The sequence below is a fragment of the Antennarius striatus genome, chromosome 22 (assembly GCF_040054535.1).
Source record: "Antennarius striatus isolate MH-2024 chromosome 22, ASM4005453v1, whole genome shotgun sequence".
Lineage (NCBI taxonomy): Eukaryota > Metazoa > Chordata > Actinopteri > Lophiiformes > Antennariidae > Antennarius > Antennarius striatus.
In genome coordinates this window covers 7,639,034-7,657,646 of record NC_090797.1, presented here as the reverse complement: position 1 = coordinate 7,657,646, position 18,613 = coordinate 7,639,034, and the positions used below count along the sequence as shown (strand labels likewise).

The following is an 18,613-nucleotide window of genomic DNA, read 5'->3' as shown; positions in this document are numbered from 1 at the left end:
ACATTTTGGTACATTTTTATTTGAATTTCATTCTGAGGGAATATGGCACATAGTAAGAATGCAGGTAAATTACAGTGTTATAGGTGGCCAAGGATAGTAAAGACTCAGATTTATTGTCCAGAACAGATAATCAATCAATAATTCATTGAAAATAAAATCAATACCATTGTTAGTGTGCAGGAAGTATAGTGGGGGAGGGGTGCAGAATAAATGCGAGACTCTGGGGTGGGGGGTAGGGGTAATTCAGATAGTAGCTATTAAAGATGTGCATGTACATTTGAAATGTACCACATTTGAATTACATATAATGTATTATCATATAGATATATACAATGCAAACAATAGACTTAATTTTTTTTTTCCTATTGCGAGAAAAGCCACAAGCCACAGTGCGTGAACACACAATGAACATTTACATATACAATATGAGCAAATGAAGAATGGACACTTTAACATTTAACACTAGCAGCAGGCTATTGATTTACTTTTTTTTTTTTAAATCCTTTTTGTTGCTGATTTTGTTTTAAAACCACATTGTTCAGTTCATATCCCATCAAACAGCTCAACTGTAAACACTTCTATTGCTCCACAAAAACAAGAAGTTGCAAAAGTTATAAAGTGTGTCCAGAAACATAGCGACCAGCTCCATCCCAAGGTGAGTGTAAGGCTTTGTAAATTTACATGTGGAATCGGAATGAAGACCTTGGCTCTGGGCGTCATTTTAAAACTAGTTTTATTTTGTCCTCATCCAGGTTTGTTCTTCTTTCTCTTTTTCCTCTGTCTGACTGCGCAAGTCTTCAAATCCCATTGAACGTCGCTCCATATTTGAAAAGTTTGTAACTTGTTGGTCATTTTGAAAGGCAGGAATCAACTTCTCAGGAAATCATGCCCCGAGAAATACACATACAGTATATCATACCTTACACTTTAGTTGTCACATCATCTTTGAAATACTTCCATAACCCATAATATTCACATCTTTATAGATTTTCAAAAACATTTTTCATTTTAAACAAAAGCAACTGTACACTGATCGTATTCTAATTTGAAATACATTTTTATTTTGTACAATGATCAAAAAAAAAAAGATTTATAAAATGTGATAGAAAATGTACAGTATAATGTATTTACATGTATTCCAGTACCACATAGATCTGTGTCAAAGTGAGTCTTTGGAAGCCTGTTACTATTGAAAGACTGTTCAAAGAGGAAGGAGTGATGACAGAGAAACACAATCACACTGTGTGCATCTTCCCTGATGTGTGCCATGATATTTTGTCCAATCAGATGTCTTCATGCTGAGGATGCCATTTAGAAAAAAAAATATCACAAGCTGCACATATACACACACACCACACACACACACACACACACACACACACACACACACACACACACACACACACACACACACACACACACACACACACACACACACACACACACACACACACACACACTCAAATGTTACAGCAATGATCTTCTTATAATGACAAGCACACAGGGTTTGCACAGGGAATCACAATTTCCTATATGACAAAAGTGTACTCCCACACACAGATACACACACACACAGATACACACACACAAACACACACACACACACACACACACACACACACACACACACACATACACACACATACACATAATGGATGGGAAAATCAAACAAAGTAGCCCACTGTGCCTCCGGGGTAGTATTTGAATATGTCACTGTTGTGTATGTGTGAACTGTACAGATTTTGATTTTAAATGGTAGCGAGACGATTCTGGATTGATCAGTCAAAACTTTCATTGCTTCTGCAATCAGGCAGCTGCTGCTAAAATAAAAACTATAGCACTTGGAGCTCAGAGCTGGAAAACACAATACCCTCAATAAAACAGTGCAAAACTAAATTAAAAAATTTGAATGACACTCTATTTAATATGCATTACACTTCAGCACAACCTAAAGACCCTCCTTGCAGGCACACCAAAGAAACCACAGGGATTTTGGGATAAAAGAGCAATTTGTTTATGTCACTCTGGATAAGGCACTTCAAATTGCTCTGTACAATCTGTCGATATACACTCTCTGATAAAATTCACGCGGTATGCTCGGGCCGCCGAGATCTTGCCTCTTGCATGGCTGCACATGATTCAGATTATTCTCAGCAACAACCCCCGTGAGTGAAGCCAGAGAAGTTTGAAGTCATCTCCGATAAATGTTACATGTCAAGTGTTCTCCGTAAAAGGAGTTTAGCCCTTTGACATTAAGCCGTACGAAGTGGAGCCCAGCTAGCTCTGACGGCACATGGTGATCAGTTGATAACGATGGAGACGATATATTATAGAACTACATGATGGATGAACATCAAAATGTATCCTGTTGCATGAGCATGTATGTAGTATGGACAAAATTACAATGTGGTGGATTTTGTTTGCACAGCATGAGGAGAAGACGCAATAAAACTCAGGAAAGCTAATCAACAGCGCTAAGTCACTATGTGTTTACACCAGTCTGCAGGTTTTGTCTGGGACACTCGGATTCCTGTAGCAAAACCCTTGGCTGACCTGCCCAGAATGGCTGCGACTTGTCCAAACATGGTCGGCACGTGGTGTGATCTTCTCGCTGTGGATTTTGTCACTGACAGCCCTTCATGCTCCCTTATTTCCCCCTCGACCCCCTTAAACCATGACTACAAAGACAAGCTTATCTGTTTCATGTGAACAAAGTGTAGACCTTCAGTGCTATCAGTCGACATTACCCCGAACATGCCTCATAGCTGTTCTCCCTCACTGTCACCCAATGGGATGTTCTTCTTTTGTTCCATCACACGCCCATGTTCTCTCACCTCATCCTCTCCCTGTTTCACCTCCCATCACAAAAAAAAAACAAGGTGCAATACAAGAATGTTGTTTTGTTCTTGTCTGCAGAACAACTTGGCAACGAGAGGAGGTTTTTGAGAACTTTGCTCCTCTGTTCATAGTGCATGGCGTCTCTTCCAGCTCCAGGAGGTGATAAACTGCCATCACCTTCTGTCAAACACCCAAACAGTCGCTCGCACCGGGACCCCAGAACCTCTGCTCGAGCTGTGAGCCACTTACTTTCTTGCTGGTATCACTCAAACGACAGCTTAGGGAGGATTAATCTTATATTCCGGACAGTGCTTTGCCCACAACTGAGATGTGTGACAGATGTCAGACAGACGTGGCTTGACTGTATCACTGTGACGGATGGTTGGATGTTGAACTTGAATGGATGGCTCGGTTCCTGGTGAGGCTGCTCTGATAGATCAACACGAACTATCTGTGTATGCGCAGCAGTGGTGGAAAGCACATTTATTCAGCTGTTACTTATCTATGAAACATTAAACACTGCATCAACAGGAGCAAAATCCAAAATACAACATTCAATATTAACTTTTCACGTATTTTGCTAATTCTTCTATACTTTCAGGTGCTTAGCTATAAATATCTTATGCTCATGGCTTTTTAAAGAGAAAATGGGCTTATGTTCACATTTTAGGATCTGAAATCAATAAATTCCTGGCTATTTTCGTAAAAAAAAAAAAAAAAACAAAAAAAAAAAAACCCAAAAAACCAAAAACCACTTACTTTGTCACGACCCGGCTCGTGAGCCATGACAAAAAGTGGACATACGCAGTCTTTGAGGAAAAATTAATAAATTTATTTTACAAAAATAACTTAATTTGGAATAATAAACCTGCAGACAAATTGGTCAATGGACAAAATGCCTCAGGCCTATGCATTCACAAAGTTGAAAGAGAATTTCCAGTATAGAGAAATGGTAGTCTGGATTTTACAAGTCACAGTATTTGTAAAAAGAATGGATCCAAAATTCCCATAATGCTACTTATACATATAATTGTAAAGTTCAGACATAATTGTGTCTTCTGTGTGCCCTTTTCTCTCATGATGGGTGAAGCTTGAGAAACGTGGACCAATCAGAATTCAGCAACGTTTGAATCAGGACCTGACTGCCGGTGGCTCGTTGGGTCTAAACTATTCAAACTGCATCTATACAGAACCAATTTAACAGATGAGTTTTAGTTCATTGAAACTTGACTGTTACTCCAAAGAATGTAACAGTAAGCAGGATTGTCAAGTACCTCTTCACACACTGATGATTGGAGCTACGCTCATGGCTTCGGAACATAATTTCAGCATAGCATTTACCAAATTAGGTTGCCAGAAAAGAAATGTACAGTTCTGTGTGTACATTTAATGCAAAAATGGGACTTCTACAACTTTTGACATTTAAATGCAAGAGCAAAAATAGTTATTCTGCTAGTTCCTCCAGAGAAAGCCAATGAATGCATATGTGATATTTACATTTAAGACCGCATAAAGGAGGTAGAGACTATAAAAGGATCTAGGCTTAGTGGAGCACTAAGTGGGGCACGGATGTGCAACATGCAACCACAAGCTAAGCGTGTAATGGGCAATCTTTAACATCAAATATAGGTGTTCCACGTGGTCTTATAATCTGATCAACCTCATGGTGAGTTTTTATTACAAGATCTGTCCCAGATTTGTTTTAAGTAGACAGCCTTGAGGTGCGATTCGGCAAAGACATGATTCTGTGTAAAGCCCCCCTACCAGCCACTGTGACAGCCTCCTGATGGCAAATTCTCATACATATTCATAACTACCAATGGTGAGCATACATTAATGTAACAGAGAATTATCTAATAGCTTGAAATGATGGATGACATGCATGAATACACAGTACATGTCGTACACTAAATTGATATTTTCTCGTTTCCTTCATTATTAAAAAAACCCCCAAATGTTAAAATCTTTCAATTTAAGAATAATATGACTCAAAAATAATTCATTAACTCATTTGTTAATTTTCAAAAATTAAACAGATGGTTTCAAAGACATGTATGATGAACATGTGGAATTAGCCCTTATTTAAATCACAAGGTCATGACCTGTGATCAGAAATACACTCCACTCTTGGAGCAAACACACACACCAGCATTTACTCACACTCACCTGGCAGAATACAACAGACACACCTACAATATGTAAGTACACACTCATTCACAATGCACTGAAAAACCCAACAACCCCATAATGCTTTCCTACAGACGGTACTGACACAGCTCTGAGCTCCAACCACTAATCATTTGAGAACCACCATAAATATACATCAAACAGCTGCTGTGGAAGCTGACATGTGCTATGAATGGCTGGCGAATCAAGCAGTGCAAATGAACAATCTCATTTTCTTTCTATTTAGCCATAATTTGTGTTGGTTGCTGTCAGAGCTATTTGGTTATTGTTTAACATGACACATGGCAGGTTGTATTTTGTGTCTGTTCCTTGATGAAATATCAGAATGTGGATCCTGTTATGGATTCTGCGGGGTTCACATGAGGGATTGTTCCTTCACCAGCAGCAGAAATTTAGTCACACTGATCGCAAGGTTTAAGACAAATTACAAATAATCTCACACATAAAAAAACATTGGAAAAACTGCAATTTGGGTTTGGTTTTATATTAATGAAACAAAGGAGATATATCTTTCACATGCTCCCAGTTTATATGCTACACTTACTGCTAGACTATAATGTGTGTACAAATGTTGGTGGCACATTTTCAATTTAATGCCATATGTTGTCATGTATTAACAATTCATTATAAAGTATTTCACTTTAAAAATCATTATTAGCCAGGAAGAAGAAATTCTGCTCATAAATTTTTAACAACAAATATATATATATTTTAAATTATAGTGGAAAAATAAAGCAAACTACCCGGTTGTTATATTACACACCAGCAAGTAAGGGTTTTTCTTTTATATGCAAATGGCCTTTAAGTTTGAAATAAATTGTAACTACTATATTAAATTACATTACTACATTTCAATTCACATTTCGAGTGTTTATATATCTATATATCTATTCTATATTGAAAGCAACCCATCCCCATTTGTAGATTAAGTGGCAATTTACGGAGGCAATCTATACAAGCTACCGCACTGTATTCTACATGTTGCTGGTTGGAAGTCCCATAATGACGATGACGGAAACATCGGAGGAATGCCAACAGACGGCACACATGAGTGCACACACATACTCTGGGAGAGCACGCACACACTCGCGCACACTTAAATATTGAGGATACACTGATATGTACAGTTATCTACAGGTTATCTTCAGTGAATTTCAAACTTCTGAGGTTTGTAAATTCAGACAGCCCTATTTTCCCCATTTTGAAGTTTTCTTGTGTTTTTCGTACAGCGCAGATCTTCCTCCGCTCCTCATCTTTTTGTCATTTTTTATCAGCTCAGCATCACTCTCAAGCTCTCTGCTTTATAAACTCTGGTCTTTTTTTTTTGTGTGATTGAGCTGGCAACACTGAATGAATCTGAATTTTTCACAACCCTCCTTATCTATGCTGCTTCTGCACGACACAAGAATGCGACTGGTATCAGTCGAACTTGTGTAAAGTGCTACAACCGGTTATTGAGAAAAAAAGTAATAAAAAAATGGTAAAATCAGTTAAAGTAATTTCAAAGATACTCTTTCAGTCTTGAGCATTCTCCCAACATATATTTTACTGACACCCTCTCACACATATGAATGGCACTGAAACACAGGCAAACCTACACTTCAACACTTTAAGTCGTCTGTATTTATCTGGCTGACCTAATATTTTTATACTGGCAGAGGAGAAGATGTTTGAATGTCTTTTTGAACGTAACATTGCACAGAGCGTAGCAGGCTGGATTGATGGTGCTGTTGATGTAGCACAGCCAGTAGCCAATAGTCCACACTGTGTTGGGAATGCAGCTGGAGCAGAAGGTGTTAATAAGCACCATCACATTGTAAGGGGTCCAGGTGGCTACAAAAGCTACCAGGATGGCCATTATGGTGCGGGTCACTTTTTTCTCCCTTGATGGTGGCGCTTTCTTCTTCTTAGGAGGCTGCTTTGTCATCTTCACAATTTTCCGTGCCACGTGATTCTGCCTCTCATTGGCTGGGACAATCTCAACTGTGGCGTTGGATGGGGTGTAGCAGTCACCTTTGGGAGATTTAGTCTTGATCTTGATGCAGGTAAGTTTGGAACCCCCAGCTTTGGCTCGCTGATATGGGATTGGCTGACTCGTCTCTGCGCTTGAGTTAGCCGCAGATGGTACCACCTCATCATCCTTCTGATTGGATGCAGCTGCACTGCCAGATGTTGAATCATTGGAGCTCTCCTTCTCTTCTCCAGGAGTGCAGTTCTCTCTTGCCGCCTCCTCACCTTCGGTTTCACCTTCAGCCGTGGTGGAGGAAGGTCCTTTGCCATTTTGAAGTTTTCCATCATGCTGGTTTGCGCCATCGTCAGCATTCTGGCTCTGAGAAAGTCCTGTGTCTTCTGCTAATACATTGTTATTGTTGGGTTTTGGCACGTTGTTTCTCCTCTGGCCAGGTGACAGGGGCTCTGGATTCACTCCTGACGGCTTGCGATTTTCTTTCTTCACACGGCACTTGCTTGCTCTGGAGATCTGCCAGTAGAGTTGAATCATGATGATGACAGGCAGGTAAAAGGCGGCAATAGCAGTGCCAAATGTGACTGCTGCATTAGAGAAGAACTGGATGTAGCACTCCTTCTCAGGCACTGTTCGCCCACCAACAATGAACTGCCAGAAGAGGATGGCTGGTGCCCAGAGGATGAAAGACAGGACCCAGGCTGCAGCAATCATCATTCCTGCCATCTTGGTGGTCCTTTTGACAGGGTAGCTGAGAGGCTTGGTGACACAGAAATATCTGTCAAAGCTTATAATGAGAAGATTCATGACAGAAGCATTGCTGACAACATAGTCCAAGGCAAGCCACAAGTCGCACACGACTGGCCCCAGGGGCCAGTACCCGATTACTATGTAGACTGTGTACAAGTTCATAGAGCAGAGTCCAATAATTAGATCAGCACATGCAAGGCTGAATAAAAAATAGTTGTTGACAGTCTGTAAGTTCCTATTAACTTTGATGGAAAGCATGACCAGGATATTTCCAATAACTGTCACTAGACTGAGGGAACCAGCCACCAACACAATGAACACCACCTCCACAGTCTTGTAGGCGCTTTCGCTCTCTTCCACGACTTCTGTGTCATTGCCTTCAGAGGCATTCAAGTAGGTGAAATTGAATACATCCATGGCATTTGGTCTTTTCTTGCCACCTCCTACTCAGACGGGACCTGGAAAAGAGTGCAAAACACCACTGTCAGCTTCAGGTTTTTACTCATTAGAAAAATTTTAACAGGGTCATGGTGAAAACATGTTTATTTTAGACTATTCAAATAATTCATTCAGGAGTACTCTATTGCTTTCTCAAAACTGAAAGGATTGATTTAAATTTCTGGGCGAGGCATTTGTTACTATTGGTGCACAGACAACAAATTAACAAATTATAATAATAATGATGGATTAGATTTATATAGCACTTTTCTGGACACTCAAAGTCACTTTTACATTGGATCCATTATTCATTCAATCCTCATTCATACTTAGTGATGGCAGACTGACAGAGACGTGGCTGCCAATTTGCACCTACGGCCCCTCCAACCACCACCGGAACGATCACATACATTCACACACCAGCGAGTGCCCCACTGGAGGCAAGGAGGGTAAAGTGTCTTTTCCAAGAACACAACGACAAATGACTCGGTGGGGGCCGGGAATCGAACCGCCGATCTTGAATCATAGGACGACCTGCTCCACCACTGAGCCACTGCCGCCCTAAATTAGAGCTTTATTACTGATTAAAGTAGACTGCACAGCCTAAATGTTCATAAATGGCTGGAGAAAATTACATGAGAAGAAAGATGCCACAAACCAAATGAACCAAATGAGGATATTGCGATGCAACAAACATTTTGGAACACACAATCCCTAGTAACCCAAAGTACTAATAGTTTCAATTACTGTGTTTTATAGATGTGCTTCCATACCTCTATATTTGCAGGAAATGTGATCTTTTTTTTTAACTGTGCAGAGTTGGCGCATACAAGCTTTAAAAGGACACGGAAAACTGTAATTATATCCTGTGAGTTCAATGAAAACTTTAGAAAGAATTATTGACAAAATTGGCTCTGACATTTTATTTTCAAAGGTCCGTTTTCAACTTCCACTTGAAAATTCTTTTCATATAGTGCTATGAAATTCTTTTGATCCTCGAGTGACTCTGGTTCTTGCTTTTAGCCTTAAACATTTTCCCGTGTGATAGACACTGCTTTGATTTCTACACTGCTCAATTCAGACGCCTGTAATATGAGAAGTAATGGAGTTTGTCTGGTCTGCTTTTGACTCACAGCTTTTAGAGGTGTTTCAGGTGCTGTGGTCGTATTTTATGTCACATTTTATATCTCATAATACAGACTAGAACAATCTCAACTTTTTTTCCAAAGCTCATTTTTTATCAAAGTTTATTCAGTCTGTGGTGTTTAATGTAAATAATAATAATAAAAAAACATTTTAATTTAACTTAAAAGATCAATATACTATTATGTTAGTTTCTTGATAAGCAGTGATTACAAATTTAAGCCTCATATGACTAAAACCCATAAAGAAACTACATACATTTATCACATCTAAAGTCTATTAAAGGAAACTAGATAAAATCTTCTATTCAATTACGTGAAATCTGAAAAATCTGACTATGTTTAAGAAAGCGCAATGTTGAGGATATAAAGCTAGGACGTAGAGTCTATTTTATTTTCTTCTCCAGTTCTAGAAAATTAAAACTTATTATCTTCACTAACATGCGATATGCAAATCATTGACTTGCATTAACCCAGATGGTGATGATCATTGACCATCTGATGAAGTAAAACAATGTGAAACGACTTTATCGCTCCTTCCTCATTAAGAATTTTCAAGGACACACTGCTGCAGCTATAGAGCTGTTTTGTCCAGACTTTGCCATTTTGGCTTAAGGTCTTTAACAGTAGAGCACAATTGCCAAGTAACTAGTGAATACTCACTTATCTGCTATGCCAAAAATCCCTAATCATTGCATTAGGCATTGAGCTAAGCTGACCTAATCCCCATAAAATGTTTAAGTCCACCGCTTTATATTCAAAAACACCAATAATACAAATGGGACACACTTGTGGCTTACTCGAGACAAGTGGATTAGAGAAGTAAAGTGGATCAGTATAGATGGTCATAGCACAGTGGAGGCAGTTAACTCCCCTTGCTGCTCTTTGTCCACCTCCAGTTGCCATAAAGCTTGTCCCTCACCTGTAATCTCTGCCACAACATGGCGAAAGCTGTGAACTCACTAGGTCAAATAAGGATGCACAAATCCCTTTCAGCTCAATTGTACAGCTGTGATTTTCTGAAAGGGTCCCAGGGAAGCCTAGACTTAGTTTTAATGCATCCATCCACAGTTTTTTAGAATGTCAGCATCAACCTATTACAAAAAGTTATTCGTATTTCCAAGCATAGGCTGGGATTCTGCTTTATGTCAGTCATCATACTGCTGGTTCACACTCCTCCCTGCTACTGCTCAAATATTTGGGATCATGACTTTCAAATACTCCTCATGGGAAGTGAATCTTTGGTCATGTGGACGATTCCATGTGCGTATGTTATCACAGCCACAGTGAAGTACATGCTATAAGAATAAACAGTCTAAATGTGTGTTGATAAGCTTGGGATGCTAATAGCAGCATAAGGCATTGCCTTCTCTGCTGTGTGCATGCTGTCAAAACAACATGCTGCTCCCAGTTCCAAGCCAAAAGAGATAAGCATGAAGTAAAATGGCAAAACTAATATAATCCCATATGTTATTTCTCTTATATGTCGGTGAATCATGAATGTTGTTTTTGCCTGAAATGCTCATCTTGCCTCCCCAAGATAGACCAGCAGGTTGCACGGAACAGAGCGAAAATGTCTTTGCCTCTGTTATGACTGATAGAAGCACTGGCATCCCAGCCCAGCAAGCTTGAGTGTGGTTGCCATCACCTGGGGAGAGCAGCAGTGGCATTTCTGGCATAGCTATCAATCACAGAGAAGTCACAGCATTACGCCAGCGCATCTGACAGAGACCAATCAGAATGTGAGAATACCATCCTGGGTGAGATGAATATTCAGATTTTTCTTTGTTTATTTCAATGGATAAACACGCAGCATTCTTTAGGCAAAGTTCAGTGGTTCATCTACTCCATTTGGATATTTCTTCATCGAGATGTTTTTATGTTGATTCTGCAGTCTTGAATTTGTCATTTTTGTTTGGTGCATTAGAAAAAATGTGAGACAAGCCATTTGTTGCCGTGGGAGAAAGTGCATTAATGAGCATGACTGGTGTTCTGTGTTCCATCTTAGGTATTCCTGGAACTGGCTCAGTAAACCTGAAAATTTCTTATGCCCTACGGGAATCAAAAACAGCCACCCTCATCCTTTTTGTGACTCCTTGCCTTTTGTGCCCTTTTTATATATATAAAAAACTTAGGATAGTCAGATGACTGCTGAGTAAACCAAAATGTTCAGAAGAAATAACTTTTTTTTTTTTTTAACCTGTATTGCCTTGTATTTGACGCCACAGTAAATAACCTACACAGGTCTATGGTTTTGTCAGGGACATACAATAGGGTGCCCCATTTCTGTTGATGCAGCTTCAAGCTTTCAAAATTAAGCTCTGTCTCCAAATGTGGCAGCTGCATAGCTGTTCTTAAGCTGATGCAATTGGCTGCCTCCCTAGAGTCAAGATTCCTATTCCTCATTTCTGAGTACTGATCCAAGGTAAAGCCCAGGGCACCTGCCCCCTGCTTTCAATGATTACATGCATTTTCATTGCTGGCCCTCTCCATGGGAGTGTGCAGGGTTAGGCCTTCATTTACTAGCTGTTTGCAGGGAAGCATGACCGGAATGCAAAAGCCATCATTGTTGCAGTAAAGCTGCTCTACAGGGGGGTATAGATACATTCAGTATTCCTCCCACCATTATTCCTGTTAATGGTTGTAAGCAAGTTTGTTTGTTTTGTTTTGTTCTTTGGATGATATCGGCTCATTTTGTCCCAGGCTTGTATCATTCTGACAAAAAAACTGATATATCGCTGAGATACGCACATCGACACACATGTATACAAATGCATACACATGTCTGCCAAGATATTTAGCAGGAAATGAAAATGAAATGCTTCCTGATAATAATCAAAGTAGTACATCATCTCTGTGTTCTTGTGAAAAATGGCTGCATAACAATTGGAATCTTGACATAGTTTAATTACAAATTAGCATTAATTTCCTCAAGCTCTTTCCACTGTCTCGGGGGTATCATACTGTTCAGGATAGACTCTTACAGATGCCAGAAATTCAGTGCAAGTATTTTTATGGATTATCATAGCAATTTCTCAATCTACCTTCCGCTATTAATTTGGGTGAAGTGAATTAACAAGGTAGGCCTGATACTCTCCCTCTTCATGCAAAACCTATCTTGATAATTTCCGGTCTCTCCATTCCAGGAAAAAAACAAAAAAAAAACAACAACAACAAAAACCTGGATTTCTACTCAGGGGGGTACCACCACAAAGAATACCCCACTGAGAAGCATTCAAGTCAAAATTACTGGTCCTTTTCCACTAAGCAGGAGTTCTGCTTTAGGCTTTCCACCCTGCTCTTGTAGGTCCAAACTATTGAGACAAAAACCCTCTCAGGCATGCTCCTTTGGACTATTTCCATTCACATTACCTGGATAAAAGCAAATCAAATTACAAGGCAACTTTTTGAGTTAAACTCTTAACCTCCTAGCAGTCCATTACAATACCTGTAAGTGCTTGTCAGTCTCATGTTTCGCTCAGGTGTAGTTTTAGGGTCAGACCTTTTGGTGGTGGTGGTGGGGGGGGGGGCTCTCAGTGCCCAAGGGGTACACATGTTGGTACATGCAGAATTTTTTTTTGTTGACTGGTAAATAAACAAAAAACTAAACATGGCAGGAAATTTTGTAATCAACTGGCAGATAATACATGTCTTGTTAAAGTCATGTTCAATACATAACAATAAATAAATGTACAAAATAAAATCTTTCATTTGTAATTGAGTTTGATTGAATTTAGTGTTTAGTTCTCTGGAAATGCTTGTACCTTGATTGAACCACACTGATTGCCTTTTACAATTCTTCAAGCTGAAATTTACAAATTCCTCTTGTCTGGGACAGAAAACAGCGTTTCTCCTCTGTGAGTACTCCAACTATCTAAATCTTTGAAACCTTTTGGGTTGGAAGACTTTTTTTTGTGTGTGGACCAAACTGATCTTGTGTCAAACAAAATTCAGTTAGCTTGACCATGCAGCCTGAACCAGTATCGATTTTAACTTGATAGCTACTGAAGCGCATAAGTTTGTTGTTAAGGGTCAAGTTCCTATACAATCATCATTTCCAACTTTCAATTATCAATTTGACACACGTAATGCAGCATATAGTGAACTACGAATACAAACTGGTTTTTGGATGGACAGTGATCTTAAACTGGATAGGCAAATTTGTGCTGTGGTTACGCTGAGTTTCTTCCACATTCGGCAGCTGTCTGAGGTGAAGCCCTTCCGTTCACAGCAGCACTTGGAAACAGTGAGCCGTGCCTTCGTAACATCTCGGCTTCATTACTGTAACATATTAATTTTGTTTTCAGCCAATCCTCACTTGCACGTCTCGAGTTGGTGCAGAATACAGCCGATCAGCTACTAACTGGAAAAAGTAAAAGGGAACACATTCTTCCCATCAATTGAGTTGAGTTAAGTTGATGCTGCATGTCTCATTCAAGCGGACACCTAGTATTATCCAGCTGAGCATGGAACCATCAGCCTTCATCCATGAGAACCAGAGTCACCGAAGTCGTCACTTAACACAAAGATGGGCAATAAGATACAGCTGACAAAAAACAAAATCAACATGTACAAACATGTGTATGAACTTATTTTTGGTAAGAACATGTACAGAGGACATGTTCCACGTTCCGGCTGTTACTGTACAGCCTCCCACAAAAGTGCACTTATAAGTCCAAAATCCAAGAAGGGTGGGGGGATTCTAAGTTATCTGCATTCTGTATGGTGTCACCTCATTCTCATTAAAACTTTATTCAAGTCGTCCTTGGAGTCACTCCTAATCTTGCTCGTCACTTGGGGTTGATTTATCTAGGGAGATCCTACCAGGACTAGCCATCCCCTGACAACTCTTGAGGTCACAAGGGCATGCTACCTCTCCAATATAAGCACCTGATTAACTGATGGAATATCAAACCGCTATGGAATAAATTGACACTGTCCCCTTATTAGAAGTCACACAAAGGCATTATGCATGAGAGGATGTAATTACAGGAAAACCCTCTTCTTTGCAGGTGTGACGAAGCCTCAGAAACCCATAACTCTATGGTAATGCTTGTATTAAGTGGACATGAAGCAAGAGAAGTAAATGGAGAGTTAACAAGCTGGAAATAGCTCTCATCTGCAAACAGTCAACTACCCAGACCTTCCCTGGGGAACCTGTAGGTGGCCATGTGTCACTTTCTGCCAAGTGAGGGGCATGATATCAAAATGTACACTAGGGAATTTCCTGTCTTTGTGTTCTACATATTTTATTTGGAATAGAGTGAGGGGGAAGTGAATATACAGTCATTGGCCAAAATCCTCTCCATTTTTCAATTCTGACGCGATTGAGCAAATCAAGACAGAGTGACTGCTCCACTCCCTCTTTATGTCTTTTGATCTACTGTCTGGAGACTTGACAGCAAAAGGATCATAATTCTTTTCACTGTGACCTTTAGATGCCACTTCATAGAAATTATATTCATACTGATTTAGCACAAATCATCTTCCGCATTGCAGGAATGTCATTTAAGGTGCCTCCTTTTTATCCAGCTGCTTTCCTTGCATCGTCAGAGATTGTTCACAGGTCAGCTTATTGGTATTCTAGTTACTTTTCTATGTCCAACTTCACACCATCTGTGAAAAATGACAGTGTCACACACGACCTCTGCTGTTCTACCAGGCAGGCTGGCCAACATACTCAGATCCGATTCACTGCCACATTCAACCCCCCAACCCCGCAAAAAATATATGATATGCATTTCAAAGATACAATTATTGCAAGCTGTTGAGGGAAGATTACACATAGCCTCAGGAGTCAGATGTGAACAGTGGCAGGTCGATGGAATTATCTTTTTTACCTCTAACCATAGTTGACAGTTCACAAGTCACACTGGAAATTATTACAATCCTTCTGGGAAGCAAAAAAAAACAAAACAAAAAAACACTGGAGCTACGCCAGTAATGAATAAAAAAAAGTCCTCAAATGAGCTTGGAAGGTAAGGAAGATGAGTCAATTTTCTCCTGTCATACAGAGGCCTGCAGCAGCTGCGACTTGACAAAGATTGTCGCACTGCATACTCTCTGACGCTGGCCGTGTTACCGCCTTCTTCGCCATAAACAATTTATTTCATATAGGCATTTTACTAATAGCTGGAAAATCCTGTGCTATAGCTATGATCTGCCTCTAATTAATAGATGATCATATTTTTAACAGTAATTCGCCTTAAGATAAAAGCAGTGGTATGATATGGCTGCTCCTCTGCCTTGTTCAATGTTATTGATCTGAATCTAAATTTGAGCAAGACTAATGCCATGGATGGAATAATGTAAATATAAGTATCAATCTGATTCAGTGCATGTAGAAATCCTTTGAGTTGGATAAAGTGTACTGATATTTCCATATGCTCTGCTACAAAAAAATGGTTATCTAGTCTGTGTTTTTGTATGGGTACAAAAAAGATAATTACACTTGCACAATGCTGCACATTCCTTTCTCTAAGGCCTGTCGCATCATTGCGTGGTAGCGTTGCTATCAGCTAAGGGCATATCCCACATAATGTACACAACCATTACAATGACAATGTGGGCTACTTCCTTCCCTATATTGCCTTTGGGACTTTCCCAGTTTCCTAGCTTCTCCATACTATGCATAGCAATGAAGCAGGCCTGTTCGTCTCTCTTGGCAGTTGCCGGCTCATTACTGCTTTCACACGGAGCATAGACATGGATGCACTCTGCATCGAGCCACTGCATTCATATAGTAATCGTGAAGCAGAGCCCCTTTGGTTCTACAAGTACTCTTGGGCATCCTCTGCCAGGCTATCATTGGTTAAACCTTGCTCCTGCAACAACAGAACAGGCCTAGAGTGTCATACTCCACAGTATGGAAATTTACAGGAAAAGACTGGTGAAAAGCTGTGGAAATACACACTGGAGGGTTTGGGATAACATCTTAGAATACAAGGAGTAAAATAATAATGCTGTGAAATGTGACCAATGCATCTGAAGAATGAGATTTCGTTAAACAAGCAGTCTTTTCGACATTGTGCAGTGATGTTCCAGTCGTGTTCCCATCTGTCACTGCAGAATGACTTTGTGACCAGACATTTAAACCCAGCCTGATGAGCAATTAGAGCTCACCTTGGACAAGAGTAGGCTTTTGGGGGAGGACTGCAAGCCTGTTAATGTCACTCCCAATCTGACATTCTGAAAGAATTGTTCCTGAAAAGATGGGAAGTGCATTGATAGTGTTAAGTAAAGGATGATTCCAGAGAAATAATAATATTACACACAATCAGGATGTAGAGCTTTATGTATTACAACTAGTCTTTTGAAATAATTTTTAAATGTTCTCTTTGAAAGTTATTTTCCCTCCTTTTCCACCATTTCTACAAGCTTTACGATAATTCCACTTACATATACCCTCTTTAAATACCCGTATGCATAAATTTAATGAATTAATTACATTCAATTGTAATCTATTTTAAATTGCATTAGTGCTCTAGTCTCTTCTGCCTCCAGTCCATTCATCATACTTTTCCATGGACATCATTTACAGAAGGAAAGTTGCAGCCGTATGCACTAAAGGGTCTATTGTGATACATTCATTTTTTTAGCATAAAGAATGATTATATTTACTTAAATATGCGGTGAAATCTATGATGAACTGATCAGATGCAGATCAGTCAAATCTCAGTATCTTCGTAGTTTTTGTGCACAATCTACTGTGTGTCTACAATGTTGACACCAACTCGATGTATACAAAGCAAAACATGTAAAGTCTGTATTTCGTTTACATCTGGGGGAAGACAATGGTGCTTCAGCCACGCCCTTGTGCACGATGATGCTCTTTTGCTCACTCTCTGAATCAGCAAGCCTGTCTAAGAACACTTAATCGCTCTGCCAGCATCACTGTCACCCTGCTACTGTCCTGTCCTTGTTCCCCTTTATGTGTTTGCCTGTGATGTATCGCACTGGCACCGTCCCTCCATAGAAAGCCGTGGTACTCATTAAGATGGAGAAAGATAGCAAAAATGGAAGAAAAGGCAAGGAAGGCAAAGGGAAGGAGATTAAACATGCCTGCTGGATTTGCTCTGCTTTATTGTTTCTGTATTTTTCTGCCCATGCCCCCTCATACACAATCTGTCTTTCTCCTGTGACACAAAGTTTGTGATAGAATGCAGACCTACAGGTATATCACCCTTGAACATGTTGCTATATTTACTGTACATGTTCTAGTGTTCTTTTCCATCGTTAGGTAGCAGCATTTTACAAGGATGATGTACAGCTTTGAAGGGAGAATGAATAGTAAACTCTTTTTTTTTCTTTTTTGCTGGATTGGAACAAATTCTCATCTATAAACTCCAAATGCACTGAAGAAGCTTAGAGTCTATAACACAAGGTATTCCAACCCTTTCACAGAAATGACACTGGAATTCTCACACCTTAAAGCATACTTGTATTTTAGATATTGTCCAAGCAACTTTGTATTATAAATACTGTAACTAGAATGACATATATTTGCTATTTATTGATGGTATTGCAATGAAAATAAAAGTTCCTTCTTTTTTGCCGGGGACCCCTGTGGAACGCCGGTCAAGGACCCAACATTGAAAGATGTTGCTATAACAAACTGTCTATTTTAGTGGAGCGTTATGGGACCTGCAGCCCAGCAATCACCGATGCATGAAGACTCTCTGTGGTTGTTTAGTCGCAGAGGGATCTGTCTCACACTTGTCAAGAAGTGACTTTAGCCAAAGTCAGATCAGAAAGTAACACAGTGAGCCACAGCCAGTTACAAGATGACACCAGCGGCCATATTCTGTGTCCAAGTGGGACCAAACTTGTTGGTTAAATAACAGATGCACCATCAGCCAAACTCCAAGTATTCCAACCTGAGGTCCTCTCAAATAGACATAAACTTTGTCAAGGTTTCACTGAATGTGGACTTTCCTGAATTGATTATTTCATCACAAATTTTCATTTATTCCCTGAAGAAAAGAGGGTAGCAGTTGAGCAATGGTATCCGTTAATATCTTGTGCAACACCCTTTCTAAAAGAGACCTATGATAACTTTGACAATTTTCACATAACTTAAAATACGTTAAACCATGGATTTGTCCAAATGGTTTAAAAAATGCTTCTTGGCTTCCACAAAATGAAAAATGTTAATAATCTTCAACACATCATAAATTATACATGTTGTATATTAAGTACTCCATCTCCTCTATCTGCTTTCTAATTATTGGAAAGCCTCAAGAGGCTATCCCGCCTCGAAATAACCGTTAATAACTGGTTGACTGCTTACTTAAAA

The 18,613-nt window shown here is 39.6% G+C and overlaps 1 protein-coding gene across 2 annotated transcripts in view; it reads right to left on the bottom strand.

Moving 5' to 3' along the window:
- Nucleotides 1-95: 95 nt before the first annotated feature.
- Nucleotides 96-18,613, bottom strand: part of chrm2a (cholinergic receptor, muscarinic 2a) — a 70,192-nt gene continuing 51,674 nt past the window's right edge. For both annotated transcript variants that reach the window (XM_068306969.1, XM_068306970.1), the window contains exon 3: nucleotides 96-8,196. In XM_068306969.1, coding sequence (XP_068163070.1) covers nucleotides 6,650-8,155 — 1,506 coding nt within the window. In that variant the 5' untranslated portion in view covers nucleotides 8,156-8,196 and the 3' untranslated portion in view covers nucleotides 96-6,649. The remainder of the gene's footprint in view (nucleotides 8,197-18,613) is intronic.